Source organism: Pezoporus occidentalis, unplaced genomic scaffold (genome assembly GCF_034315485.1).
Source record: "Pezoporus occidentalis ecotype Australia unplaced genomic scaffold, CSIRO_AGI_Poc_V1 ctg280, whole genome shotgun sequence".
Lineage (NCBI taxonomy): Eukaryota > Metazoa > Chordata > Aves > Psittaciformes > Psittacidae > Pezoporus > Pezoporus occidentalis.
The window spans coordinates 283,546-311,544 of record NW_026914719.1 but is presented as its reverse complement, the minus strand read 5'-3'; the positions used below and the strand labels follow the sequence as shown (position 1 = coordinate 311,544).

Here is a 27,999-nt window from a genome sequence, read left to right as displayed (position 1 = left end):
TAAGGGATGAGTAACGAGGGATCTGAGCGGCCCTTGGAGAATAGCAACCATTTTGTTGCAGTTTTGGAGCCAGATTTCTTACAACTTAGCACCAGGCCAAGGGTGGAAGAATGCGATATGGCTTTATTAATCACACACGATTGCTGAATGCGCTGGATGCTTTGGAGACCGCCGCTTTACAGACTGAAGCATTGGCTTGTCTTGTCCCAGAATGCTTCAATGCAACCAAGCTTGTCACGAAGATTAGAAAAACATGTTTTGAGAAGGGATGGGGTGCAAAGAACATCCCCTCTCCAAGCAGGGTGCAGGGAGGAACGCTCTCCCTGATTTACCTTGGGGGCTTTTGGGTACCACGGAGCGTGCTGGACCCCATGGCCACTGAGGCCAGGGTTTTGTCACGTGTTGCCCGTACCCGGGGCCGCAATTCCCGACAGTCGGGCTGGGTCATGGCCAGGGATTTGCATGCGATCAGCGGCTGTGGCTTAGCACGTTACCACCCATCGGCTGGCTCCTGGCTGGGTTCCCCTGGGAAATCGCAGTGGAGTGGGCTGAGAGCCCCATCCTGGGTATCTCAGGGTAGGGTGGGTGTCTGGGAGAGATGGGTATGGGGGGCTGAGGGTGTGTATGGGGGGGATAAGAGGGGCATGAAGGTGTTTGGAGAGGGGTGAGGAGGGGGATGAAGGCGTTCGGTGGGGTGTGAGAGTGTGAGGATGGCGATGAGGAGGGGGATGAAGGTGTGCGGCACGGCGCGAGGGCATGCAGAGGACAAGGATGATGTGTGGAAGGGGAGAAGGTGAGCGTAGGGAGGTGAGGATGAGTGGAGCGGGATGAAGATGTACGCGGAAGACCCTGGCAGGCTGGTGACGGGGCGGGACAGCAGCGCCGGCCCTGGGCTGCATCTCGGGGCTGTGGGCTGGAGGAGGGAGGAAGAGGAGGAGGGTGAGGAAGGCTCCTAGAGGGCGCTGCCAGGGCGCGGGACGAGCCGGGCTCCGGGGCTGCCCTTTCCCTAAAACCGTCCCGGCGGAGGGGAAGCCGCGGAGCTCGCAGCCGCTGCCCCGGGGGTGCGAGCGGGAGGGAGGGCGGGAGGACCGGTGGGAGGAGGAGGAGGTCAGCAGCAGGAGGAGGAGGAGGAGGAAGGCCCGGCCCCGCCGCCTCCTGATTGACTCCCAACTTTCTGCTCCTCCCTTGCATAAACTTTCCCGTCCCTGCGCCTGGCTCCGTGCGCGGACCCGGGAGCCCGCCGTGCTCCCCGCATTCCTGCCGCCCTCCCCGCCCCGGCCCCGGCCCCGGCCCCGGCCCGGTCCCGGCCCGGCCCCGGTCCCGGCACCCGCGGCCGGCCCAGCCCCTCCGGAGCACGGAGCAGGTAAGCGCTCGCCGGGAAGAGACTCCCAACCCCCCTTCCTCCTTCTCCTCCTCCTCCGGCGCCTCCTTCCTCCCGGCCCTCCGGCTGCACCGAGCCCCGCCGGGTGCTGGGGACGCGGCGGGGTCGCCCCAGCCCTCGGCCCCCCAGCACCCGGCAGCCCCGCCCGTCCCCTTGGGGCTCCCCCCCGACGGGTGTGTGTGTGTGAGGGGCACAGCCGCGGTGTCCCCAAGGTGTCCCCAACCCCCCCCCCCACGTTGGGTCCCCAGGGTCCCGCCCCGTCGGGGCTGTTCTGCGCTGCTTCCCCGCTCCGGCTGTTCCCCTGTAGGGACCTACGGGGTTACAAAGAGGCCTTGTGTACGGTATAGCCCCTACGTCGGGAGCAGGCGCCAGGCGTTACAGAAAGAGATAAACGGCCCCGCTGCACCCCCCTCCCCCCGGGAAACAGCACGGGACTGGGGGGCTGAGCCGGGCGGGGGTGGGGGCTACACGCATGTCACGTTACATGTGTGTCACACGCATGTAGGGGATGACCATACACTGACTGTATGCTAAACACTTTGTGCCTCGTCATAGGGGCGCATTGCTAACGAGGCAGCAATTAGGTGTATAATTTTCAGCTGTGTGTCATCTTTATTATTATTATTATTATTTTATTTTTACACCCTCCTTGTTGGGGTTGGAGTGTGTTTTTTCTTCCTTAACCCCTTTGGAAGGAAAATAAGGCCAAGCCCTCGCAGTGCCACCCGTCTCCACCCCCCGAAACTGCTCAGGTCTGTACTTGGGTGAGAAAAACACCTGTATTTTGGGGAGAAACCATCTGGAAATGGGAGTGGAGGCCCTGCCAGGGCAGTGGGCACCCTGCAGCCTGCCATTGCCGTTGGGTGGTTGGCACGGGGAGAGGCGAGGGCAGAGATCTGGGGGTTTTTGATGCTTTGTGGGGAGCCAGGGCAGGCGACCGTCCCACGGCAAAGCGATAATCTCCGGTGTCAGGCACGCCGGGGTATTTTGGGCTCCGGCGTCCTCTGTCCCCTCCTATCGCTTTACCCGGCACGGGTACGTGCGTGCTGTGAGTCAGGGCTTTGGCACTGTCCCGGGGGGCCCTGCCAGTGGGGCTGCCACCCCCCTACCCGGTTTTGGGCTGCTTGTGGTGATGGGTAGAGAACTGGGGGGCTGCCAGGCTGGTGATCCCCTCCCCTCCACCCACCGGCTCTGGGGGCCTTCATGGCACCAAAGCTCTTCCCTGCACCCACTTTTGGGGTGGGTTGTTTCACTTTGGGATGAGAGAAGAGGATCCCCAAAGTGGATGTGGAGCGAGGGCTCACCAAGGTCACCCAACAGCAAAACTGGGGGAGAAATGGGTGTGGGGTGGTGGGGCTGGGACCCTGCTTGTGGGAAAAGTGACTGTCACCGTGGCGCTGTCTGAGTGACATTCCCGGCACTTCCCCACTGGAGAGGATGGGCACAAGTGCCCCCTTGAGAGAAGGCCCTGGATTTCGTTGTTTGGGTTTTTGGGGCTGGCGTTCCCATGGGAAGGGGTTGTGGATGAGTGTGGGGTGAGCAGTCACCCCCTCCCAGGCGAGTGACACAGGGGGATGTTTCGGTCCCCAGGAAATGCTGGGCACCCAGATCCCTGCCGGGGCTGGCACCGCACTGGCTTTTCTAACAAAAATAACCCTTTGAAAGCAGCAAGCTCCACAGCGGGCTCCAGCTGCCTTCTGTGAGTGGCACTGGGTATTGCAAGGACCCTCGTCCCCACCGGGGTGCCTGCAGTGTCAGGGCTCAGCTTGGAGCAGGGGGATCCTTCTACCAGGGCATTTTGGGGAGCAAAGTGGTGCAGAGATGAACCCTCCAGCAGCCATCTCACCTCTACCATCACCTTCCTGCAAAGCAAAACCGCCTTCAGCCCCCACGTCCATCAGTAAGAGGGACTTGCATCCATTTCCCATGACATACATGGGACGTCACTATCTACCATGAGACCAAAAACAGCATCTCCCTGTAATTGCCATTTAATCCCCATCTTGCCACCACCAGAGATGGTCGGGAGGTGAATCCCGGTGGCCCTGGCACTGTGCTGAGGGAAGGAGTCTTTCCTGGTGGTGTGGAGCAAGTTGGCTCTGGGAGGAGGGGGTGGCACTGCCAATCAGCTGTAATTAATGTATTAAATAGCGAGTAACTGCGTGGCTCCTGTCAAAAGCAGTGAGCACGAGGCCGGTGGCAGGTGAGCTCAGCTGGAAACTGGGGGCATGGGCAATTTTGGGCTGTTTGCAGGAAAATAGTGTGTTTTCCTGCTTTAGTACCTCTTCTATCCATGGAAGCAGAGAATGGAAGAGCAGAATGGGCTCCAAAGCCCTAATGAAGGGTGCTGCCAAGATTTGCATGGCAAGAGCCATCCCAGGGCTCTTTGTGGGGTCAGGATCCCATCAACGAATGGGACGGATGCTGTCCAAAAAGTGTCCCATCTCTAGGTGCTTACCTCTTACTAAATTCTAGATAGCAATTGCAAGGGGCTGGCGGGGCTGCGAGGTGTTACATGTTACATCCACCGCTTTGGATGCGATATAACCAAATAGCTTTTATTTCAGGAGCTCCCATCCCTAGGGGATTTGCTGGGTGGCCAGGCCATGCTCTGAGCTCCTCATCCGCGTGTCCGAGGTGTAACCTGGGGTTGGTGCCCAGGCACCTGCGTGTTGCAGCTGGGGCAGGCTCCCGGCGCGCATGGGCGGGCGTTCGCTATTGCCACCGTCACGTGGAGGCTTATGAAATGTTTTTTTGGAGGGAGGAAGGGAGGGAGGTAATGATGGGGTGAGCAGTGGGGCCGTCCCCGTGCCAGCCTGCAGCGGGCACGTGGCAGGGGCAGCCACCCCCCCTCTGCGATAACGTGCGGCCGCATCCTGCTGCAGGTCTGGACATGCTGCTGCAACTCCCGGTGCTCTGGTTTTCCCCGCTTGGTGCAATGGGAGTGAGGGGCCCAGCAGAACCTCCTTGTGGTGCTGGATGGCCACTCACCTACCCGTGGTGCTGGGGAGTAGGTGGAACATGGCACTGGGCACTGTTTTGGGGTCCCCATGCAGGTTGTTGAAGGGTTTGTGGTGAGCACATGTGGCTGAGAACTTTGGAGGTGACAAGCTGTGAACCCCACGGTCTCATGCTTGGGGTGGCAGTTGGGGATGATGTTCGTATAGGGCTCTGCTTTGGCAGAGCTGATGGGGTCCATAGAAACATGAGCGTCCAGTTGTTGAAGAACATCTATCCTGGTGATGCAGATCCCATTGGAGTGTGTCCCCTCATCTGGTCCCGAACGGATATAATGCTCTCATGTCCCCAGCATCCCGTTTGTTGCCACGAGACAGCAGCAGCACCAAAACCCAGCATGCCCAGTGCCTTCCAGGGCTGTGTCATGAGATGTGCCAGGTCTCCATTGGCTAAAGCCAGCCCGCATCTCACCCTCATCCATCCTTTTACAAGCCAGAAGGTGACTTCAGGGCTGCGTTTCACCCTATAAGAAATAACCCAGGAATCTCTCGCTCGCAGGTGGCTTGCAAGATGTGAGCAATGGAGGAGGCTGGTTTATCCCCTTCCCCCTCGCTGCCGGGGGGGATCAGACGGACCCAGCGTGTGCTGGCAGAGCTCCTTCTGCAGGGGGTGGCCGGGGATGGGCCGGCCGAGCTGGAGCTAATTTTAGGTGGTGGGCAGAGCCTTGCGGGAAGCAGCCGGCTGGAGGGAGGGATGTGTGCGGTGCCCAGAGCAGCGGGAGCGAGCACCGGGGTCTGAAGACGCTGCTGTGGGGTTCGGGGTGACCCTGCATTGGCTGGGAGCAGCCGCGGGGCAATGGGGCACACACAGGGCAATGCCCTGCGTGCCTCCGCGCCAGGTTTGCATTACCCAGGGAGATGCTGAGCCTCGCGCCGCTCCGTGCCTCAGTTTCCCTGCTGGTGGGTTGGAGGCAGGCGGCCTGGCCGGGCTCAGGGATCCTTGCCTGGGAGCGCCAAGCCTTATTATTTTCCCCCCACGACTGTCTCCTCCTCGCTGCTCGCACAATTAGATCCAGCTGTTCACAATAGCCACTAACTTCTCTCCGGAAGATGTTCAAAGTTTACAGACGCGGCGTGCGTGGAGGATGGGCTGCGATCCCCATGCCAGCTCCTCGCCGCCCGCCCTTCCCCCAGAGGCAGCCAGCTCCTGCCTTCCCCCCCCCCCCTTTCCAAGCTTAGGCAATTCGGGTTTAGGACAAAGCACACCCGCACGCAGGCACGTGAGCCCCCGACCCAGGCAAGCGTCGGGTTTTTATTAGCAGGAAGATCCGGGTGCTTTGTAGACCGGGAGCAAAGGTCTGGGGTAGGAGCTGTAGGATCCTGCTTTTTCGCTGCCCGGCTTCTTACCCGCACTCTTGGTTGGGTGAGTTGGCCACGGTGCTGGCTCAGTGAGCCCATACTCACTGGTGGCACGAGTTTGGGTTCTGGCTCTCCCATGGACCTCACTTGCAGCCTTGTCCAGGCGGCATCAAGGAGCAGAGAGTCAGGGTCTGGCTCCGATGTCTGGGTGCTCCCCGTCACTCTTGGGCCACGCTTCTTGCCAGAGATCCTTCCTTCTTTTACCAAGAATCCTGCCCTCATGTATTTTTAGCAACTTTCCTCCCCGAGGATTCCAGAGCAATTTTTCAATCTGCGGGAGCGGGAGTCGCTGTGCCCGATTCCAGCTCTCAGCTTGGGAAGTGGTGAGAGGTGCTGGGAGAAGGCGATGCTCTGCCACGGGCACCCGGCGTGCACGAGGGCGCGTGGTAGGGTGGTGCTACCCCAGAAATATCCCTTTTTGGGAATAAATCACCGATGCAGTTTGGGCAGCTGTAATCACAGAATCAACCAGGCTGGGAAAGCCCTTTCAGCTCATCCAGTCCAACCATTCCCAGCACTGTCAAGGCCACCCCTAACCCATGGCACTGAGGCCTCGTCTCCATGCTGTGTGAACACTTGCAGGGACGGTGACTGCAGCCCTGCCCTGGGCAGCCTGTTCCAATGCCTGAGCACCCTCTGGGGCAGGAATTGTTCCTCAGCTCCATCTAAACCTGCCCTGGTGCAGCTTGAGGCCGTTTCCTCTTGTCCCATCCCTTGTTCCTTGGGAGCAGAGCCCAGCCCCCTCCCTTACTACAGCCTCCTTTCAAGCAGTTGTACCATCTCCTGTGTTAAACGCGGGCTCCTGAGCTTCATGCTCATCATGGTGGGGCAGGGAAGTGTGTCCCCTTCGCAGGGGTGGCACTGCTGTGTCACGTGGGGTCCCAGACCGGAGCATCTCTGTGCCTGAGCCCCCAAAACCTTGTGTCTCCGGTGCTGGGGGGGACCGGTGTTTGCGCCCCAGCCCCTCTGCGTTCCTCTCCCTCCCGGTGCTGAGCGCGGTGGTGCTGCAGCTCGGGCAGCTGCTCCCGGGGCAGGGTTGGGTTTCGCAGGGGTGGAGGCAGCCGGGGGTGGGTGTGAAATGCATTGCAGCCTTCCTCATCCTCCTCCTCATCCTCGCCTGGCAGCCGGCATCCCCAGGAAGACGCTTTCCCTGTCCTTGCTGCAATGGCATTAAATAGGGTCAGCAGCACCCGAAACTCCTCCATGCAGGCATTTCTCCACCCAGGAGTAGGTCTGAGGGCTGGAAGGTTATCCGGGACGACTGGCCCACCCGCATGAGGGGACACCAAACTACTGCTGGCCCTTAGGGCTTCCCTGCTCCCAGAGACGCTCTGGACAAGCAGTGCCAGGAGCCCCTTGGGATATGGGACACAGTAGCCACCCTGAGCTCATCTACAGGGGATGTTCAGTATGAGACATCCCAGGTTGGGTTTTTTGATGCGGGACCAAAGAGAATTCAGCGGTCCTCAGTGAGTGCCAGTGCCTGGCACTGGCTGTGCCACTGGCCACCGGTGCTGGGGATGTCATGGGATGGCCACAGTGGTGGTGGCCTGTGCCCGGCAGGCAACTCCAACCCTGTTGTTTCCATCCAGAACATTTCATAACACAGAGAGCAATTAATGCTGCAAAAGCTTTCTATTTATGCTGGGTGAAACGCCCCGGCCTGGCTGGGCAGGGCGGCCGTAATTGGGCCAGGGAGGGTTACGGTGTCCATCTGTCCCCTGCCCTCTGGTCTTGAACCTGGAGGCTTGAGCAAAACTGGCTCAGGTCCTCCAGCAGCCGAAACCTGGCTCTGCTGCTCTACCCAGGCTGGAGGAAGAGGATATGGAGGGGTTGGTTTGACACCCATGGTTCTGCCGTTAGGAGGAAGCATCTTGGGCTGTGCCCCAGGGTTTGCCTGGTCCCCTCCCTCCTTCCTACCAAAATGTTTGGGGCCAAATCACTTGAGTTTCCTCTTTCTTCACCCTTTGGATGAAGGGTCTGAGCATCCCTCAGCCTTGGGCCGCTGGGTGAGGACCAGCCGCATCCCTGCGAGCAGGGGCCTAGGGATTTGCTGGGAGCCTGGGGGACCCTTTGGCTGTGGGGATCCAGTCAGAGCTGGGAGGCACATTCCTGGGGCAGCCCTGGCAGCACCATGGACCCTGGTGGGATGCTGCCACGTGGCCTCCTGCGGTTTCCCCGCTCCGATTGCTTCCTGAGCCGCCCGCCAAGCCGGAAGGGACAGGAAGCGATAGAGGGGAGGAAATTAGTCGAGCTGTCTCACGGGGAGCCAGGCTGGTGTATGGGGGGCTCTGCCATTGCCCTGTCCCCAGTGCACTCTGGGGTCCCTTTGGAGTGAAGGTGGCTGATAGTCCCTGGCAGGGAGGTGCAAACCTGGGTGGGACAGAGCAGAGCGGCCGCTCTTCCCTTCCGTTCCCAAGCTAGGGGATCCCTCACTGGAGCCCGAGAGCTGTTTGCAAGAGGAGCACGATGTAAACAAACTTCCTTCCATTGCCCTCCCCACCGAGCGGGGTCTTGCTTGGCTGCTGTCGCCTGTCTCAGTGGGTGCTGGTTGTCCCTGGGATGACTGAACGCAACTTGGATTGTGTTCCCTGTGGGACTGTGGTAGGCTCTGGGGCACGGTGTTCCCAAAGGGTCCCTGGTTGAGCTGCCAAGGGGTACAGGATTCCTGTGAGAAGCACTTGGCTATTGCAGGCAAAGCGCTGTTGGGTCGTGCTCAGCTGAGCTCCGTGCCCGGCGCTGGGGTCGGCAGGGGACAGGGCAGCATCTTCCCTGCTGTGTCGTGGTCTTGTTGGGGTCCCCTGGGAGCCCTGAGGTTTCTGGGTTTGCTCTGAAGGGCTCTCCAGGCTGGTGGCCGTGGCCGTGAGGGCAGCATTTATCCAGGGCCTGTTGCCAGTGTCACGGTGTGGGCAGAGGCAGCAGCAGGAACACTGCCCTCAGCCAGTGGTCCCCTGCCTGACACGAGGAGCACGTTAACAAAGGCCTCTGCCTGCCTGCAGCCTGCTGTCAGCCCCCCCGGCAATGTTCGTGCTGAGCCCCATGGGCTGGGGAGGAGCTGGGGTGTGCAGGATCCTCGGCTTTAGGGTTTGCTCATTTGGGGTCTCACAGAGCGGGCTATGGGGGTCTGCAGACTCAGCACGAGGGGCGATGGGGGCTCCTTCTTTCCCCTCACCCCTGGGTGTGGATGCCACTGGTCATGGTGATGGGGAGGGCTGCCGGTGGCCTCGCAGTGCTGCGGCTGTGAAGGTGCAAGGTGAGCACTGCGCGGTGCCAGGCCTGCCCGGGCTTGTCCATGAACTTTTATCCTTTTGCTGTGGGGTCTGTGTGCAGGAGGGAGGGAGAAGGGCTGGATCCCTCCAGGCCTCCTGCACGGGAAGGTGGGATGGAGCTGGGATGCAGCCAGACCCCCCCACCTGGGGTCTGTTGTCCCACCAGTGTCCCCAGCACCGCAGGTGATCGTCCTGTTGGGTGCTGGTAGTGCCCTGCCGTGGGTTGGGGGAGCCCCCGTTAAGGAGGGAACCTTGGTACTGCTCTTGTCCCCTCAAAAATGGTCTCCACAGGGAACGCTCTGTGCTGCTGACCCCCTCGTGAGCAGATGCCATGCCCTGAGTCCCTGGTGGCTCAGTGGGATGCTGTGGCAATAGCATCGCAAAGGGCAATGCTGGACCCAGAGATAGGTGACACAGCCACCAGCCACGGAGGTCAGGGGTGGCTGGGGTCACGCTTTTGGGGCTGAGCACACTGGGGGAGAGGAATACCCCATTCCCCCCATCTTGGTGGCATGGGACAAAGATGGGGACAGGGAGCTCCCCATACCCGGGGGCTCTGTGGGGCTGACAGCCTTGTGGCCCTGCAGCCCTCAGCAGTGATGTCCCCGTGCTCCCATTGCTCTCCCCTGCACTGATCCCTATCGTGGCTGGTTGTGCTGGTCCTGGCAGCACCCTGCTCCTGAGCTCGGCACCCGCACCCAGCCCCAGCGGGTGCCCACCGACCGCTCTGACCACAGACCCTGCCTCCACAAGATTTCCTTCCCGCCACCCAGCAGAAAACACCCTGTCTGAAGCAGCCTTCCCCTGTGCAACCTCCCCTTTGCTTTTGCAGGGGTTAAAGAGGCTTCTTGTGGCTCTTCCAGGCTCTGCAGCCCTCAGCAGCTCTCCCTGACCTGCACAACGGTCTGCGTCACACCCCCACACATGGTGCCAGGGCCAAGCACTGTGATCCTGTGGGAACACCATCCCCTGGCACAGCCTTGGCCTTGCAGGGAGATAAGGGCTTCCCTGACAACATCCTCCCCTGCCTGTTGTGTGCACCCATCCTGCCACGACTGCGGGACCTTGCAAGGGTGCAGCCCCCTTCCAGCACCCACTAAAAGCCTTGGACTGGAGCATGGTACCCCACAGAGGCATGGGAAGAGTGAGCTGGACGTGGGGGGGTGGTCCCCCTGGTGTGACTGCCAGCCAGTATCCCTGCTTATGGGGACAAGCATCCCCATGGTGGGGCAAGCATTCCCATGGGAGGTGAGCATCCCCATGGGGGTGAGCATCCCCACCACAGGTCAGTGGTCCTGGGGTCCCCAAGCCCTGCAGAGGTGCCTGCACCACGGGAGGGGTTTTGTCCCCCCGGTGCCTGGGGAGCAGCCGAAGGCAGGAGCTGGTGGCATGTTTCCCAGCAGGTCCGGTCACCTCCCTGCCCGGAGCAGGTCTGGCCGGTGGTCCCTCCGCAGCCCGTCCAGCCACACCAGTTTCCTAATTGCTGCTGTTGGTGGTGTTTTGTAAGGGCAGGGTGGAGCGCGGCCCTGGCCGTGCCTTGCGTCAGCGCAGCGCCTTGCACACTCCCTCCAGGAAATCCAGTGTCAGCCCAGCCGAAAGCAGGTTCGGTGGAAGAGGAGGAGGAGGAGGAGGAGGAGGAGCTGCTTCCTCGCACCTTGGCAGGAGCCCCGGCATCACGCTCCCTCCTCTCCTGGCTTCCCTGCAAAGGCTGGGCTGGGCTTTTCCTGCTGCGGGGGGAGCAGTGGAGTGGGAAGGGGCTGGGGAGCTCTGGGCTGGGGGACGTGAGCTGGAACCCTGCCTGTGCCTGCAGCGTCTGGCACAGGGACGGTGACCCAGGGCACTGGCCATGATGCTTGATCCAGGATCATGCCTGCATTGGTGCAACCAGCCCCATAGATCTGCTTGCAGACCTATAGCTTTGTCCATGGCCCTATAGCTTTGCCTTTGGTCCTGTTGCTTTGCTATAAAAGCGCCCTTCAGCTGGGGAGGACAGGGGGTCTGGTGGCTCCTCCTGGCAAAGCAAAGTCACCCCCAGCATTAGCTTTTGGGGTTTTCCCCTCTCGTGGTGCTGTAGGGTACTGGGATTCTGGGGGTCCTGGGCTGGTGCAGGCCTGTGGGGCCCAGGCCCCCATGGGCTCTGAGGGCTGCAGGGTCTTGGGCTGCTGTGCTGCAGCTGCGGGATCTCTGGTTCCCCTGTCTGGGGGTCCTGGTCTTCTGGGTGTTCTTGGGCTGCCACAGTGGAGCCAGGGCTCAGCACCCAGCGAGGCAGTTGTAGGTGCCACACTGGGACGGAGCCCTACTGCAGGGGAGGACCCACTGGGGCCATCTCCATGCGCTACCTGCATTATCCCTGCCTGGCACCTAGTGTCCTCTTATCCTCCTATATCCTGGACAGTCCACTCGGTTTGGGCAACACATCCCTCTGGAGGGCTGCCCTGTGGAGCAGCACGGCAGCAGGCGCAGGATGCTGTGGGATTTGAGGTGCTGTTGGTGTGCTACGGGACTTGGGATAATGCTCAGGATTTTGTGAGACTTGGGGTGTTGTGGGACTTGCAGTGCCACAGGACTCGGTGTGCCATGGGATTTGGGGTGTCGTGAGACTTGGAGTGCCATGGGACTCATGGTGCCGCAGAACTCAGTGTGCCATGGGACTTGGTGTGCTGTGGGACTTGGGATAACGACTGGGATGCTGCAGGACTTGGGATAATGATTGGGATGCTGTGTGACTTGGGATAACGGCGGGGGTGCGGTGGGACTTGGGGTGCGCTGGCACTCGGGATAACGTGGGACTCATCGTGCCACAGGAGCCGGGGCGCTGCGGGACTCGGGTGGCCCGGGCCCATCCGGCACCGCCGCCGCCTTGGCCGCCTGGCTCCATCCTGCAATCCAGTTCTCCTTATTTGGCCACAGCGCTCGGCAAGAGGGGGAGCAGCAGGCGGGGGGACGGCGGCAGGGGCGGGCGGCAGGGACCAGGGCGGGGCTGACATCGCATCAGGACGGGGGAAAGAGAGATGGGGACGGGATGGGGACGGGATTGGACGGGATGGGGGGGGGGGGGGGGGGGGGGGGAGGGGGGCAAAAAAATTTATAAAAGGAAAAAATAAAAAAAAAAAAAAAAGAGAACAGAAGAGAGAAAAGAGAAGGGCTCCGGGCGCCGGAGCCAGCGGCGGCTCAGTTCCTTTAAAAGGAGATGTCTGCGCCGGAGACCTTTGTACACTCCCAGCCCGTCCGGGAAGCGCGGCGCAGGAGACACCTCTGCGCTCCCACCGCCCGCAGCTGCCGCCAAACATGTTATTGCGAAACAGTGCGCGGGGAGCCGGGCAAGGGCAGGAGGAGGAGGAGGGGGGCTGAAGGCTCCCCAGCATCAGCGCGGAGCGCTCGGGCAGAGCATCCTCAGGGCCGGGGGCCTCTCCCGGTGCCAGGGGTAGGGCTCTGGCACATGGTTCCCATTAACGGGGTCTGGCTTGGAGCAGCCCAATGTCTCCTTTCACATCCCAGCTCTGCCTTTGCCAGCAGAGTGGGGGGGTTTGGGGCTGGGGGCAGTTTTTGAGTGTGTGTGTGTGCTGGTGTGGGGCTGGGGCTCACAGGCTGTGGGGCTTCTGCTGCCCCGTCCTGAGGTGTCACCCATGGGCACCATGTGCCCAAGCTCCTCATGGATAATGCAGCATCTGGGCTGTTTCCTTCCCCAAATTTTCTAGTTTGACCCCGGGAGACCATTGGTGGCTTGGATTTGGGAGTACTCATAGAAATCAAGGCTCTGCCCCCAAGGAAAGCCTGTTTGTGGGTGTGATGCCTTGCACCAGGATGCTGCTCCCAGCTGTGGGTACAACAGGGGACAGGGCCGGTGCTAGGAAATGACCTTCATGCTGTCACTGCAGCTCTAGTGAGGGTCTCTGGGTCTAACTGGTGTCCCTGTGTCCTGCAGGTTGTCGTGTGTCCGTGGGGGCTCGGGATCGGAGCCCAGAGCAGCCAGCACCATAGCGTCCAACAGCTGGAACGCCAGTGGCAGCCCCGGGGAGGGGCGGGAAGATGGCCAGGACGGCATGGACAAGAGTCTGGACAATGATGCCGAGGGTGTGTGGAGTCCGGACATCGAGCAGAGCTTCCAGGAGGCGCTGGCGATCTACCCCCCCTGCGGCCGGCGGAAAATCATCCTCTCGGATGAGGGCAAGATGTACGGTGAGTGACGGGGTGAAGCAGAACCTCCTGCCCCAAACCCACACTGGGGCATCACCTTCAAGCACCCCCCAACAGCAGAAGCAGCTACTCTGGGTGCATCCCAGAGCTGGACCAGGGAGGTGGCAGTGACCCGCATCCCCTCCCTCTGCCTGGCTCTCCCTCCTGCTCCCTCCCTCTCTCGGCCCTGCCGGAACGACTGGTTTGGTGAAGCCGTGGGGCAGGGAGCGGGTGCGGGACTGCGGGGCCAGCACCAGCCCTCCCGTTCCCGCGCGCCTCCGCATCGCTCCCAACCCTTCCCAACCGGACCTGGGGGTGGGCAGCACCCTGTGGTGAGAGCCACCAGCCCACCCTGAGCCACCTGCACCTGGCTCAGCTGTCAGTGGCTTTGCTGGCAGCAGCAGGGCTGGTTGGCCCCACTGGTGCAATGAGTTTGGGAGTGCTCTCAGCCTAGTTTCTGGTGTCTCTCAGAACACTTCCGTCTTGGCAGCTCTGCAGTGGGGAGGAAGAGGATGAGGATGGGTGATGTGGACAGGAGGTGATGCTGGCACGGGGTGTATGGTGCCACCAAAGAGCAGGGGAAGGTGTCATGGTGTCCCCGTCCCTCCTCCCCTCCACCTCCCATGTTGTCACCCCCAGGGCTGGTGACCTCGGGCATGGCTCACGATGTCACCATCACCCTGCAGTGCCAAAGGCTGGCACCTCCGTTCCCAGCCTCCAGAATCCACCCACCCAGGATGTCACTTGCCATGGCTCACAGAGAAGGGCAAAGAGGATGAGGCTTGGTGGTGATCACCGTGCCACTGTCCCCATCCCCATCCCCACACCAGCTCCCTGTGCCACCCTGCTTGCTGGGGCCCCCAAAGCGGAGTGGGGGGGGTAGCACAGGGCTTCCCAAGCGGGTGCATTTTTTGGATTTCTCCGGGAATAGCTGAAGTGCCGCCGGGAGCCTGGCCCTAACGCCGAGCCCCGACCGGTTTTTCCAGCCTTTCGGAGACATCTGGCAGCTGCTTAAAGAGGCAGCGCCCCCCCCCCCCCCCCCCGGCAGATCCTTTTCATCTCCCTCCACCCTCCCCAGCACCTCCCCACTCCAGGACCCCCAGCCAGTGGTGCTGAGCTTACTGGGGACCCCAAGAGCCACCGGTGGCACCGGCGATGCCAGCATCCAACATAAAGGTGCTTTGGGGCCGCAGCTTTCCACCACCCACCTCTTCTAGGGTGTCCCATGGGATGCCCATGGCCGCAGCAGCCTGTGCCCCACTGATGCCAGCAAGCAGGTGGGAGCTGGGGGGCTGGGACTGGCCCCCTCTCTCCACTCGCTGCCCGCCGGGTTATTTTTAACGCAGCCCGTCCAACTGGTTCACGTGGTGGTGTCAGGGGAGAGGAATTTGGGGAATGTGGTAATTTGGAGGAGGACGTGCCCTCTCGGAGGGAATGGCACGAGCCCTGGTGAATCACGGGGGACAGGGACCGGCCTGGGTGAATCATGGGGGACAGGGACAGTACAGCCTGGGGTGGTGGCTGGGGCGAGGTGCGAGGCAGGATGGGTGCAGGAGGTGCTGGCTGCTGCCCACAGGAAGGCACCCACATTTATTTCCCTTATTTATTTCCCATATTTATTTCCCATATTTATTTCATATATTTATTTCACATATTTTCCTTGGTCTGGGTAAGGAGAGGAAGAGACTCAGGAGCTGATGTGACCTGGAGGCTGCTGCAGGGCTGGGTACCCCCAGGCTGGGGCTCAGCACTGGATCCCCTCCACCCACACCCCACAGCAGGCACCATCTCCCTCAGCTTTGGAGGACACCCATGTGGCCTTTCCCTTTGTTAGGCACCGACGAGGCCCGGGCGCAGGCTGGGAATAGCAGCAGCAATGGGAGCTGTGCTCAGTGCTTCAGGGTGCCACTGGGATGCGCCCCATTGCCAGCACCCATCTCGAGCACAGCGCAGCCATCCCCTATGGCACCTGGCCCTGTCTGTCCCTGTGTGTGTCCCTCCTCCTCCAGGAAGTCCCAGTTGCTCCAGGGCTGGTTGTGCTGGAAGGAAAGGATGGGGGGGGGGGGTGTGATCGTAGATCTACTTTTTAAGGGATGTATTTTTTTGAAGCCAAAACCCGCTCCAAGGGCATTTCGACAAGTTCCAACCGCGACCATCTGGTCCATGGAGCTCCATGTGGCGTTCCCGGCCGCCCCCGAGCGCGGGGGGCACGGCGGGGGGGGGCCGCGGCCGGCACAAGAAAGCTCCCGGCTGCTCTGACGTTCGAGCAGAGATTGGCCACAGCTGGCCCCCAAAATGTGGTGCAAAAGCAACTTCTGCTTCGAATTAGACCCGGGACGTTAGGAAATAGTGGTGGAAAGGCCAGCGCCAGCTTGCGAACGGGAAGCGGGGAGCCGGGGGGGGCGCCCCAGGGTCCTGGTGGGAAGGGATGCAGGGAGCGGGTTCATGGGTCCTCCCAGGGTGCCCTGTCTGGGCTTTGAGGGGTCCGTGGAGACCCGTTTGGGGACAGGGCTGTGGTGGGGTCCGTGGGGGGCCGCTGTCACCCCCCTTGAGCCCCTTTGTGTTTGGGGGCTGCCAGACCCAGTGGGTGCCGCTGGCCTGGAGGGGTCTGGCCACGTCCCCTAGGGTCACCCCAACATCCCATCGAGCCACCCCATGTCCCCTCGGGCCAGAGAGCTGTCGTGGCAGCGCCATCTCCTGGCAGTGCCTCCTTCGTTAAGAACTTGCCTCATTTAAGGAGTAGCCTCATTAAGGACCAGCATCTTCAGCCTGGGTTGGGGGGTGCTGGTGCCCCTGTCCCCCATTTCCCCCGGGCTGACCCTTGGCTCTGCTGGCAGGTCGTAACGAACTGATAGCCCGGTACATCAAGCTGCGGACGGGGAAGACGCGGACGAGGAAGCAGGTGAGGGCATAGCTGTGCTTCTCCTCTTGGGGGGACTCTGGGGGTGCAGGGGGAGGGGTCAGGTAAGCCTGGGGACGAGTGGGTGCCCGGCTGCATCACCCATCCTCTCTATCCCCTCCTGGAGCCACCGTTGCTGCCAGCAGGACCCTCATCCTCTGCAAGGAGCTTTGTTTTCAAGCACAAACACCCTCGGGATGGTCAGTGCCAGCCTGATCTGTGGGTGCCCTGAAATCTGGGGTATGGGGCAGGCAGCACCCAGCCCGCCCTGGCTGTGCTGGGGTCACCCATGGGAGCAGGAGCCTTGGAATCTCCATCCGAGCAGTGTGTGCATCCACACACATCCATGCATCCCTTTGCTGCTCCACCTGGATCTGGAGGCCGTTCCCACCTCTGGCCCTTAGAATCATGGAATCAACCGGGCTGGAAAAGCCCTTTAAGCTCATCTGATCCAACCCTTACCCCAGCACTGCCAAGGCCACCCCTAACCCATGGCACTGAGGCCTCGTCTCCACGCTGTGTGAACACTTGCAGGGACGGTGACTGCAGCCCTGCCCTGGGCAGCCTGTTCCAATGCCTGAGCACCCTCTGGGGCAGGAATTGTTCCTCAGCTCCATCTAAACCTGCCCTGGTGCGGCCTGAGGCTTTATGCTGATTGTGCCAGACACCACAGTGAAGGCATCCCCAAAGCCCCCAGGCTGATCCCAAGGTGTCCCCATCTGGCCAGGGGAGAGGCTGTGCAGGTCCTGGGTACCTGGGAGTCCCACAGAGCCCTTGCTCCAGCCTCGCTGCCCTGCAAGGATTGGTGCTGAGGGAAACCGATGCCAGCAGGGCAGGGAGCATGCAGTGGTCCTCCATTGCCTGCATGAGCAGGGTCTCATCCATCCCAGCAGCTTCACCCTTCTGCCAGAGATCAAACCTGTGTGAGGACACACTGCCCTTGATGGGATGTGTCTGTTTATCACATGTCTGGTGGCTTTTCCCTCCCCTCTGTGGTGGTCCCCAGCCAGGAGCTGGTGACCTGTGGTGCTGGGAGTGGGTTTGTCTCCCACTGCAGGGGACTGATGGGTTTGGAGCATGGGGACACTTGTGTTGGGACTGTCCCGTGCCACAAGTCCCTTCAAGGGAGGGACACTGGTCCCCAGGCACTGGCTGGGGGACATCCCTCCAGGACTGATGCTGGAGGGAGAGGGACCAGGGTTCAGCCACTGTCCCCGTGTTCAGACCAGCACTGAGAAGTGCTTTATTTCTGGCTTAAAGGCTCAACTGGCTCCCTGGACCCCTTCTTCATGTGGGGAAGGATTCAGTGCTGGGTGACAGCACTCCCAGGGGGGAGTGCATGTGGCACTGTCCCCTCTGTGCAGTCGTGTCCTGCACAGCCTGTTGTCCAGCTTGGCACTGGTGGGAGAAGTATCTTGCCTGTCCCCTTCCTGCCTGTACATCAGCCCCTTTGCTTTGGATCCTGCTCTTAGGAGGGCCTAGACACCAAAACCTCACAACACTTCTTACCTTTCCCACCTGCAAAATCAGCAGGAGCCTCAGGGGAATGAGCTGGTCCCTCCTGGAGCTCCCTTGGGACCTGCATACCCGCTGCAGGATAACCCAGGGGCCCCTCAAACCAGCCGGTTTGTACCCTCAACACTGCAAGCAGCAGCTCATTGCACTCACAGGGGCTGGGGTTCTGTCTGGGAAGCCCCAAGACGTGGTAAACATGGACCCCCCCCGAACTGCATCAGCTTCACTCCGAGGAGCTTCACCCCAAACAGGGGGGCACAAACCAGCATCAATCATTGCAGCAGCACCAGAGCCCCTCCAGTTTTGCTCTCTCCAGCTCGTGGCAGGCACAGGACCCTCTGCATCTCCAGGAGCATCACCCCCTGCACGCCTCCCCTTTTCCATGCTCCCTTCCCCAGGAACATCATCCCACCTCGCAGGGATGAACACATCTTCACGCTCTCTGTGTTTTCCTTTCCGAACGGCGTGGCGGGCGCTAGGTGTCCAGCCACATACAGGTTCTAGCTCGGAAGAAGGTGCGGGAGTACCAGGTTGGCATCAAGGTACGTTGGTGCCCTTGCCCAGGTGTCCGCGGCGGTGTCTCTGTGAGCATGGGCAGCCCCTTTTTCCTCCTTCCTCCTTTCCTCTGGTTGACGGCTCTGCTGTTCCCCCTCTCCTGCTCTCTCTCTGCAGGTCTCTAGCCACTTGCAGGTTCTTGCCCGGCGGAAATCTCGTGAGATTCAGTCCAAGCTGAAGGTACGCGCCCGCCGCCGCGCCCGCTGACCACTAACGCCCTCGGCTCTGCGGTGTGCCGCTTGCTTTCCTTTACTACCTCTGGTTTGGTGGTTTTGGTTTTCCTTCCCCCTCCCTCGGCTTCTGGGACCAGATGGGTTTTTAGAGGCATCACTGCAGGATGCACAGAGAAGTGCAAGGATGGGAGGGGAGGCAGAGCCCTTCCTTCTCCCCCAGAAGAGTGAATTTGGGTGCCAAATCCCCTCCTGTCGCCCAAGCAAGGACTCCACTATGGGGAAATGGGGGTTTAAACCTCCTCTGGTGATCCGTGGGGCTGCACCCCTCTTTTGGGCTATCAGGAGTTCTCCCAGGAAGGGTAGGACCTCCTCCCCAAGAGCAGCCGGCAAGACAGTGAGGGTCAAACAAGGGGTGCAAAGGGCTGTCCCCCTGTAAGCTGAGACCTGGCCCCGCTGGTGACGGGTGCTGGTAGGACATGGGCAGAAGTAGGGGGGTTCTCGGGTCTCTGCAGGCTGCCAGCTCAGAGACTTCTGATGGACGAGGGTCTGAATATGGCCAAGGTGGCAGCTCAGGGATGAGGACGGCAGCGGGTTCGGATGGGGCCATGCTACTGTGGAGGGGACACAGGGGTCCCAGGAGGAGAAGTGGGGGTGCCAGGGCAGCCCGTGATTCCAGGAGCCAAGGGAGCCGAATGAGGAAAATCTGGATCATCCTCTCTTCTCTGGTTCGCTTTTCTTTCCTTCCTTCCTCCTAACTGGAGCCCAACTAACCCTTCCGTAACTGGTCCCACTGTGCTTCGTGGCGGTGGTGGGGAGGATGATGATGGGGCACGGGCAGGACTGGGGGCATTGACAAAGGACCGAGCCCTGCTCAGATTGGACCTGCATGGTGCAAGGTGTGGAACAGAGTGGTCCTCACTGCACTGCCACCCATTGAGGACAGCAGCTCCAGGCTGGGCTGTGCACGCTGGGGTGTTCCCAGACTGTCACACCAGGAAGCATGTCCATGGGCAGGATCCAGGGGGGACACCTGCTGCCTTGCCGAGGAGCCCAGAAAAGGTTCCAGCTCCCTGCCATGACCTCCAGGTCCCAAAGGCATCATCTGCTCCCTGTGTCCCTGTCCTGGATGCTGTGCCCGAGTGTCCAGCACTGAGGCTGGCAGTGGGGCCACTGTCAGAGCTGGCGCTTGCATTTTGGCACCCAGAGCTTTAACAAGCTCTGGCTCACCCTGCCCAGGAGCCCACCAAGCCATAACCTCCACATCCCTTCAGCAGGGACACTGGTGCCCCATGAGTGGGGTGCCAGGAGTGCTTCCACCCCCTGTAGGTTTGGTCTGGGGGGGAGGCTAGGAGAGGGCACCCAAAACTATTTTGGGAGGCTCCTCTGGGCTCATGCACCTTAAACGCAGCTCCCAGCCCCGAATCAAATAGATAAAAATCAGCTTCCCTTGTTGCAGGGCCCAGGGCAAGGGGGAGTCAGAGGCAGGAATGACCCCTGGAGTCGGGATGGAGGCCAGTGTCCATGGCTGCGCTCTCCATCCCTGGCCGTGCTGCCTGGAGGAATCCAGCAGGGAACAGCCAGGGCAGGGATCCCTTTGAACAATACACTGTGGATGCGAAACGTCTTTTCCCAGCCATCCTGGGAGGCAAAGCCGGGCATGGGCACCCCTCTGCCCTCTCCCAGTGCCTGTCCCATTGAATGGACACTCCCTCCCATGAGCAATAGAAGTATTTTAAGCTGCAGTCATGCACGTGTTAGTGCTGCGTGCGGCTGCATGCCCATGCTCCTGCGCTGCCCCAGGTGGAAACAGATGAAGTGATTGATCCCTGAGGAGGGTTCAGAGGGAAAACAGGCTGTGCGGTGGGACCAGCACCATGTGTCCTGGTGATGTGGCTGGAGGAGCAGCCCTACTGTGAGGGAAGACCTCAGAGCCCTCCGCTCCTGCCCAGCAAAAGGCAAAGGCAAAAAGAATTGGTCTCCTGTCGGAACACACACACGGCACAGATGGGTTGTGCCCAGGGTCTTCCTTGTGGTGCTGTAGGGAATTTGGTGCTGGGCAGGACAGGAGCTGGTGGCTCTTCCTCTCTGTGCCCTGGCTGCAAGTGTTGGGGTTTGCTGAGGAGGTTGTGAAGGATGTTAAGGGTTGCAGAGGTTATGACAAAGCCAACAGAGATGCTGGCTGACAATCCCCCAAGACAGTGGGCAGGCTTTGGCGTCCCATTCGGGGGGGGGGGGAGTTAAGCCCAGGCATCGGTGCCCACCATGTGCATCCCGTGGTCGAGGGGCTCAGTCCCCAGACCAGGCTGTGTTGATGAGCTGGGGGGGGGGGGGATACCCCACTGGGGGTGCACACAGTGCCCACAGGCTCCCACGAGGCTCTAACCTTTGTTTTTTCCTTTCTTTTGTGGACAGGCCATGAACTTGGTAAGTTGAGCTTGGGTTTGTGATGCCTTTTGTTCCCCATTGCTTTTGCCTGCTCCTGTGGAGGGGCTCAAATCCTCTGCATCCCCGGGGGGGTGGACAGGGGCGATACCTTCCAGCCCCAGCAGCTCTTGCCCAGGGGACGTTTGCAAGCTTCAAGCATTTATTAACAAGAGTGCTTTTGGGGTGGGGGGGGCATCCACTTGCCCTGGCCCTTTGGCCGGGCTGCACGACCAGCTCCAAGCTTTTGTACACTCAGACTGAGGGGGGGTCTCAGTTTGCCCCTATAACTCCCCATCTCCCTCCTGTCCCCCCCAGGACCAGGTCTCGAAGGATAAGGCTCTGCAGAGCATGGCTTCCATGTCCTCCGCGCAGATCGTGTCAGCCAGCGTCCTGCAGAACAAGCTCAGCCCCCCTCCTCCTCTTCCTCAGGCTGTCTTCTCCGCTGCCCCCAGGGTGAGGACAGCCCCACGAACCCATACAGGGACACCCTGGGGTGGGGGGGACACGGATCCTGCACAGGGGACAAGGGGATAGTGTTTGATGGCCACGCTCAGCCCTGGTGGCAATGCAAGGGGGGATATGGGGACTCAAGGCAGTTTGAAGCAGGCAAGGAGGGGAATTTGGGGGTGTCACAAGCCGCTGACTCTTCCCTGTGCTGTTCTCCCAGTTTTGGAGTGGGCCTATCCCAGGACAGCCTGGACCCTCTCAGGAGTAAGTATGAGAGCCCTCCACTGCCCAGTGCTGGGCAAGACCCCCCCTTGGTGAGGGGCTGGGGTAGCCCAGGCTTCATTAACCTAATGATGCTCTTTGCTTTCCAGCATTAAACCATTTGCACAACCAGCTTACCCCATCCAGCCACCCATGCCTCCATCACTAGCCAGTAAGTGCTACCCTTGCCCTCCTTAGAGGGACTGCAACCTGCTTGGTCCTGTTTGTCCTCTGCCCTGTGCCACCCTCCCACCACCTCCTGCAGGTTCTAGGGGAAAAAACTGGTTTAAACCCAGCAGAAAGCTCCAGGATGAGCAGGACCCTGCTGCTCCCGGGTCTGTCTCCTCCCACCTCCACGTCCCTTTCCCTTTTCATCCCATGTTTTGGCCATCCCATGGGAAGGCCCCTGTGCTGGGAGATCTGGGTGGGTGGGGGATACAATAGGACAGCAGTGCAGGGGGGTTCACCCCATGGTGTCCGTGTCCCCCTCCAGGTTATGAGCCCTTGGCTCCGCTCCCACCAGCCGCCTCGGCCGTGCCGGTCTGGCAGGACCGTACCATCGCCTCCGCCAAGCTCCGGCTCCTCGAGTACTCTGCCTTCATGGAGGTGCCACGGGATGCTGAAACGGTAACGGTCCCCTGCGTGTCCCCAGCACCTGGGTGGGATGTGCCTGTCCCCATGCTTGGTTTGGGTTGAAGGGACCTTAAAGCTCCTCCAGCTCCAACCCCTGCCACGGGCAGGGACCCCTTCCACTGGAGCCGCTTGCTCCAAGCCCCTGTGTCCAACCTGCCCTTGAACACTGCCAGGGATGGGGCAGCCACAGCTTCTCTGGGCACCCTGTGCCAGCACCTCAGCACCCTCACAGGGAAGAGCTTCTGCCTAAGATCCAACCTGAACTTGCCCTGTTTCAGTCTGAACCCATCACCCCTTGTCCTGTCACTGCAGTCCCTGATGAAGAGTCCCTCTCCAGCATCCTTGTAGCCCTCTTCAGACACTGGAAGCTGCTCTGAGGTCTCCCTGCAGCTTCTCTTCTCCATCCTGAACAGCCCCAATGTTCTCAGCCTGGCTCCGTACAGGAGGTGCTCCAGCCCCTGAGCATCCTCTTGGCCTCCTCTGGCCTTGCTCAAACTCCTCCATGTCCTGGGGACACCAGCACTGCAGAGTGCTGCAAGCAGGCTCCATGAGAGCAGCGCAGAGGGGCAGGATCACCTGCTGCTACCTCTTGTTTTGATGCAGGCCAGCACAAGGGTGGTTTCTGGGCTGCAAGCTTACCTCCTGCTTCACCTCACCTCTCGTTTTCATCTCCCCACCCCGGTCCTTACAGTACAGCAAACACCTCTTCGTACACATCGGGCAGACGAACCCCTCGTACAGTGACCCGCTGCTGGAGGCTGTGGACATCCGCCAGATCTACGACAAGTTCCCCGAGAAGAAAGGTGGCCTCAAGGAGCTCTATGAGCGTGGGCCCCAGAACTCCTTCTTCCTCGTCAAATTTTGGGTACGATGCTGGGAGGATGAAGATGGGGAGGGTTGTCCTTGAGCCATGGGCTTGGTGCAGGTTGCCAGCATAGTGAGAGCATCTTGGGCAGCTCATAAGCTGGTGTCCCCTATTCCCATGGAGAGCTGGGTGGTATGTCACCTAAGAGGACCCCATCTCTGCTCATTGTAGAATCATGGAATGGTTTGGGTTGGAAGGGACCTTAAAGCTCATCCAATTCCAAACCCCTGTGTCCAACCTGGCCTTGAACACTGCCAGGGATGGGGCAGCCACAGCTTCTCTGGGCACCCTGTGCCAGCGCCTCAGCACCCTCACACTAAGAACTTCTTCCCTCTATCTTACATCATTTCCAGGCGGATTTGAACAGCACGATCCAGGACGGGCCAGGGACTTTCTATGGTGTCAGCAGCCAGTACAGCAGTGCAGAGAACATGACCATCACGGTCTCCACCAAGGTGTGCTCCTTTGGGAAGCAGGTCGTGGAGAAGGTGGAGGTGAGTCCCACGCCCCACTGCATCAGGAAGGGGTGGGAATCGGGTCCACAGTGGGTTCCAGGATGGAGAAAGCCCCAGAGCTGGGTGTAGGACTCATGGGAGCGGAGAGGCCATCTTCACCATGTCCCAGTTGGCCACCGTGTGGTTTTCCGTGTGCCATTGGGTTCCCAGTGCTCACCCTGGCTGTGCCCCACAGACGGAATATGCACGGCTGGAGAACGGCCGGTTCGTCTACCGCATCCACCGGTCTCCCATGTGCGAGTACATGATCAACTTCATCCACAAACTCAAGCACCTCCCTGAGAAGTACATGATGAACAGCGTCCTGGAGAATTTCACCATCCTGCAGGTAATTCCCTTCCTTTTCCAGGGAGCATTTCCCACCCTGACACAGCCTGCTGTGTGCTACCTGGTCCCAGGGCACTCAGCCTTGGCAGTGCATATACACCTGAGCCCCCAAAAACTGGGTAGCAAGCTCTTGGTAGTGCAGTTAAATTGGTTGTGCCTAAGCCTGTGCAACACCCCAAACGTCTCTACAACTGCCTGACAGGAGGATGGAGCCAGGAGGGGCTGGGCTCTGCTCCCAAGGAACATGGGAGAGGAAACGGCCTCAAGCTGCACCAGGGCAGGTTTAGATGGAGCTGAGGAACAATTCCTGCCCCAGAGGGTGCTCAGGCATTGGAACAGGCTGCCCAGGGCAGGGCTGCAGTCACCGTCCCTGCAAGTGTTCACACAGCGTGGAGACGAGGCCTCAGTGCCATGGGTTAGGGGTGGCCTTGGCAGTGCTGGGGTAAGGGTTGGACTGGATGATCCAAAAGTTTTTTTCCTACCTGATTGATTCTAGGATTCTAAATAACAGGTAGCACATTTTTCATGGTGCAATTAAAGTGTCCGAGCCCATCAACCCCACGAGTAACAGCATCTCCCCATGGGCACAGCCCCATCCTGATGCACTGTGTGCTCTGCCGCAGGTTGTTACCAACAGGGATACCCAGGAAACTTTGCTCTGCATCGCCTTCGTCTTCGAGGTGTCCACCAGCGAGCACGGCGCCCAGCACCATGTCTACAAGTTGGTCAAGGACTAGGGGCCCTTGGGGACAGGTGGGGGTATGAAGGTGCGGGGTGAGGGGGCTGTGCTGAGCAGCCACCCGCGCCCACTGCCTCGTGAGGAGTCATTTGAAGTGAGGAGGAGGAGGAAGAAAAACAATAGCCAAAAAAGACTGACTTGTGACGCAGATGTTTTCGACTTAGGAACAGTTTCTTTTTTTTTTTTTTTTTAATAAATTTAAAAAAAAAAAAAAGAAGAATGGGAAAGGAAGTGTAGGGAGAAAGGAAAACCGCATCCAGAGCTGGATGGGGAGAGGCTGAGGAAGGCCGGGAGCCCATCGTGCCACTGCCAGCAGCGGGATGTCGGAGCAGAGGACAACCCCTCCTCTCACCCTGCACCTGAGGGTCCTGGTCCCAGTCCTGAGCGGAGAGGAGCGAGTACGGATGGGCTGGAGGATATGGCAGCAGCATCACTGCAGGTCTGATCTGAATCCGATTGGCATCAGTGCTGCCTGGAGGCTGGTGGGGACATGGGGATGGAATGTTGAGGTTGGAGCAGGGTAGGACAGGGTGGAGGGGACCCAGGATGCTCCTTCTCCATGCCCAGGTGAGGCACTGGGAGCCGGTGGCACAGAACTGGGAGGCCATTGACGATGCAATCTTGTTTTTTTATGGCTCTTTTTTTTTTCCTTTCTTTTTTAAATTAAAGTGCTTTTTAATACTTTTTAAGAAGACACCATGCTTGTAACCAGGACTGTGACCCTCTGTGGTGTCCAGGACCTCCTTTCACCCCCTGTGCTGGTGATGGAAGAGGTGACACAATAGTTTGATGGGTCAGAGCCATGCTGGGCTTGGGGAACAGCTCCTGTAGGGAAGATTTGGGGGTGTCCCCATTCCAGGAGGGGCTGCAGACGTGGCAGTGGGATCCCCTGAGCTCTGCACTTGGGGTGACCCAGGCTAAACGTACCCGCTGTGGTTGCTTGCTGAGGAGTATCAAGGAGAGAGCACTGTGGGTGGATTTGCCTGATTTACTTTGCATTTTCCATCCTTTTGTTGGAGTTTATTTCACCTTTTGGACTTTTTTGGTGTTGACTGTTGTGGTTTCAGCTGCTCCCCGCAGCCGCTCCGGCTGGCTTGCCTGTATCCCATGGGAAGCAGCTGGGGAGGCAGCTGGAGCAGGGAGAAGCAGCGCATTGTGCAATGCAGGACCAGGCTGCGAGCGGGCAGAATTTGGGACAGAGAGGGACAGAGAGGGGGCAGAGGACAGGAGGGACACCAGAACAGGGGACTGGCTCTGCTTGGAGATGCTTTTGTGGCTGCATCCCAAAATCGGCCCAGGCAGCGTGTCCAGTCCCTGGGCTCTGCATGGGCTGAGCATCCCCAGGGTACAAGAGGGATGCAGAGGGGCGGAGGTTGGCATTTGAGGCGGTGGCATGGTACAGGGTGGCAGGAGGCTGGCAGGGGGACGAGGAGCCTGCGATGGGCAGGTCTGGCTGGGTTTCTTGTGGAGTGAAGGCAGCGGGAGGTGCAGGACTGGGTTGAGGGGTGCTGGAGCCAGGGGTGATGGGACTGGGGGGGGTTAGGCTTGATGCTGCCAGGTGTAGAGAGCAGGGACAGCCCCAGAGCTTTGGAAAGGGCCTTGGCTGCCATTGTGGTGCCATGTTCCGTGAGATGCGGGGACTTCAACCTCTTGCTGCTGAAAGAAGCCACTCGGTGGTGGGCCTGGATGGAGCAGGGACAGCAGAGCATGGGGGAAGGAGAGAGGGAAAAATCCAGGGAAAGGCATGGGCACCCCATCCCAGGGCTGTGCCGGGGCTGCCCGGCCGAGTTCTCATATGTAGCATGCTTCTTTGTTGTTTCGTGGTTCTTTTTCTTTCTTCCATTTCACTCACTGACCTAAAAACTCTGGGAATGAAAACTCAGCACTTCCCCACCATAGAACACAGGCGTGCGCTGCTCCCGGCCCTGCTGGGGGACAAAGCTCTTCATGAACTGGACTGGTCTGTGCCTCCATCCCTGCCTCCATCCCTGCACCCTCCATCCCGGGGTGCCCACCCGCACCCCCCGCACACGCTGCCTGGTACCCAGAGACACTTTCTCATCCCCCCCATCCCCTCTGTTCTCCTCCAGTGTATTTATGAATTTCACATGAAGTACTGTTTTATTTTTTTAACGACTTTGTAAAGCTTACCAGGGTTACAATCACCATTTTTAGAGCTGTGTCAGTCCACAATGTTAAAAAAAAATCCTTTTTTTTTAATGTATTATATTTTTTGTGTATTTTTTTTTAATCCAGCTGTGATGGGTTGTATCATATATTTGTTGTGTTTACTGTATCTGTCCAACTTCAAAGAGAGGAGACTGTGGAGCTCTGAGAAAACTACAGTCTGCTGAAAAGAAAACCATTAAAATTATTTGTTCATGGGTTGGCTCAAGTGGTTCTGAAGTTCATATTGGTTTATTTCTTGTGGTTTTCTTCCACCAGACAGGACCATGAGGGTTGCTGCAGCCCATGAAACCCCTTGGCTGGGTCGTGCTTCCCCCTGGACCACAGTTCTGGGCATTGCAACACCACATCCAACAGCATTTTGCTGTGGTTGCATCACCAGGGGTGGTTTTGTAGGGAAGGTGACTGCTGGATTAGCCCACCCTGGGGCAAATGCTGCACAGCATCACTGGGTTCATGGACACATATTTTAGGGGGTCACATCCTTGCCCACACTGGCATCAGGTGACAGAGGACTGAGTCTGACCAACCACTGAGAAATGCAGCCCAAAGGGCCAACCATATCCTGGGCTTCATCCGTGGCAGTGTTCAAGGCCGGGTTGGACACAGGGGCTTGGAGCAAGCTGTTCTAGTGGAAGGTGTCCCTGCCCATGGCAGGGGTTGGAGCTGGAGGAGCTTTAAGGTCCCTTCCAACACAAACCAGGCTGGGATTCTGATTTCCTCAAGCCTCCAGAGACCTCTGAAAGTCATTCCATCAAAGAGCAGTAAGGGGAAACTGCTTGGCTTGGGCAGTGCTGCTGCTGCATCAGATAATGACTGGTCCTTGGCTTGTGTGAGAAATCACCTGGGGAAACCACCCATCCCAGAGCACAGCGGCTCTTTGCTGTCACTTAAAGCACCACAGGGCCTGTGCAGTGTGTGGTGTTTGCCAGGTCATCTGTCCCTGGGGGGGAATTCACCTCCATGATTCTGTGGTTAAGGCATCCAAGAGACTTATTTCTAACCAGGCTCCCTGTGGAGCTAATCCAGCCTGAGCCATAGGCTGGGAATGTCAACAGAACACACAGGCAGGATCGAGAGAGACCCTGACAGCAGAGTCAGGCTCACCAGCACCCCGTGCATATCGGCCCCTGCTTGAGAGCATCAGCGCTCCGGGAACAGGCTGTAGGACGTGCATGCAGTGCCATCATAAGGGCTGTAAAGGAGGAGGCAGTGGAGGAGGAAAGCTGCTCAAATACTGGGCACTGCCGCCTTTCC

At 59.7% G+C, this 27,999-nt stretch overlaps 1 protein-coding gene across 8 annotated transcripts; it reads left to right on the top strand.

The window, feature by feature from the left end:
- The first annotated feature begins 1,131 nt into the window (after nucleotides 1-1,131).
- Nucleotides 1,132-26,950, top strand: TEAD3 (TEA domain transcription factor 3). 8 transcript variants are annotated; one of them, XM_062625583.1, is made up of 14 exons: nucleotides 1,132-1,363; nucleotides 12,952-13,205; nucleotides 16,040-16,104; nucleotides 18,096-18,158; nucleotides 18,289-18,351; nucleotides 20,757-20,768; nucleotides 21,084-21,221; nucleotides 21,436-21,479; nucleotides 21,587-21,648; nucleotides 21,970-22,103; nucleotides 22,801-22,974; nucleotides 23,328-23,468; nucleotides 23,665-23,817; nucleotides 24,440-26,950. In XM_062625583.1, the coding sequence occupies exons 2-14, from the start codon at nucleotides 13,070-13,072 to the stop codon at nucleotides 24,551-24,553; spliced, it is 1,299 nt and encodes a 432-aa protein (XP_062481567.1). In that variant the 5' UTR covers nucleotides 1,132-1,363; nucleotides 12,952-13,069; the 3' UTR covers nucleotides 24,554-26,950. The 8 variants fall into 8 exon arrangements, with proteins under 8 accessions (XP_062481567.1, XP_062481569.1, XP_062481568.1 ...); XM_062625587.1 differs by lacking the exon at nucleotides 1,132-1,363 and adding an exon at nucleotides 12,363-12,450; XM_062625585.1 differs by lacking the exon at nucleotides 18,096-18,158 and having other exon boundaries at nucleotides 1,133-1,363.
- The last annotated feature ends 1,049 nt before the right edge of the window (nucleotides 26,951-27,999 follow it).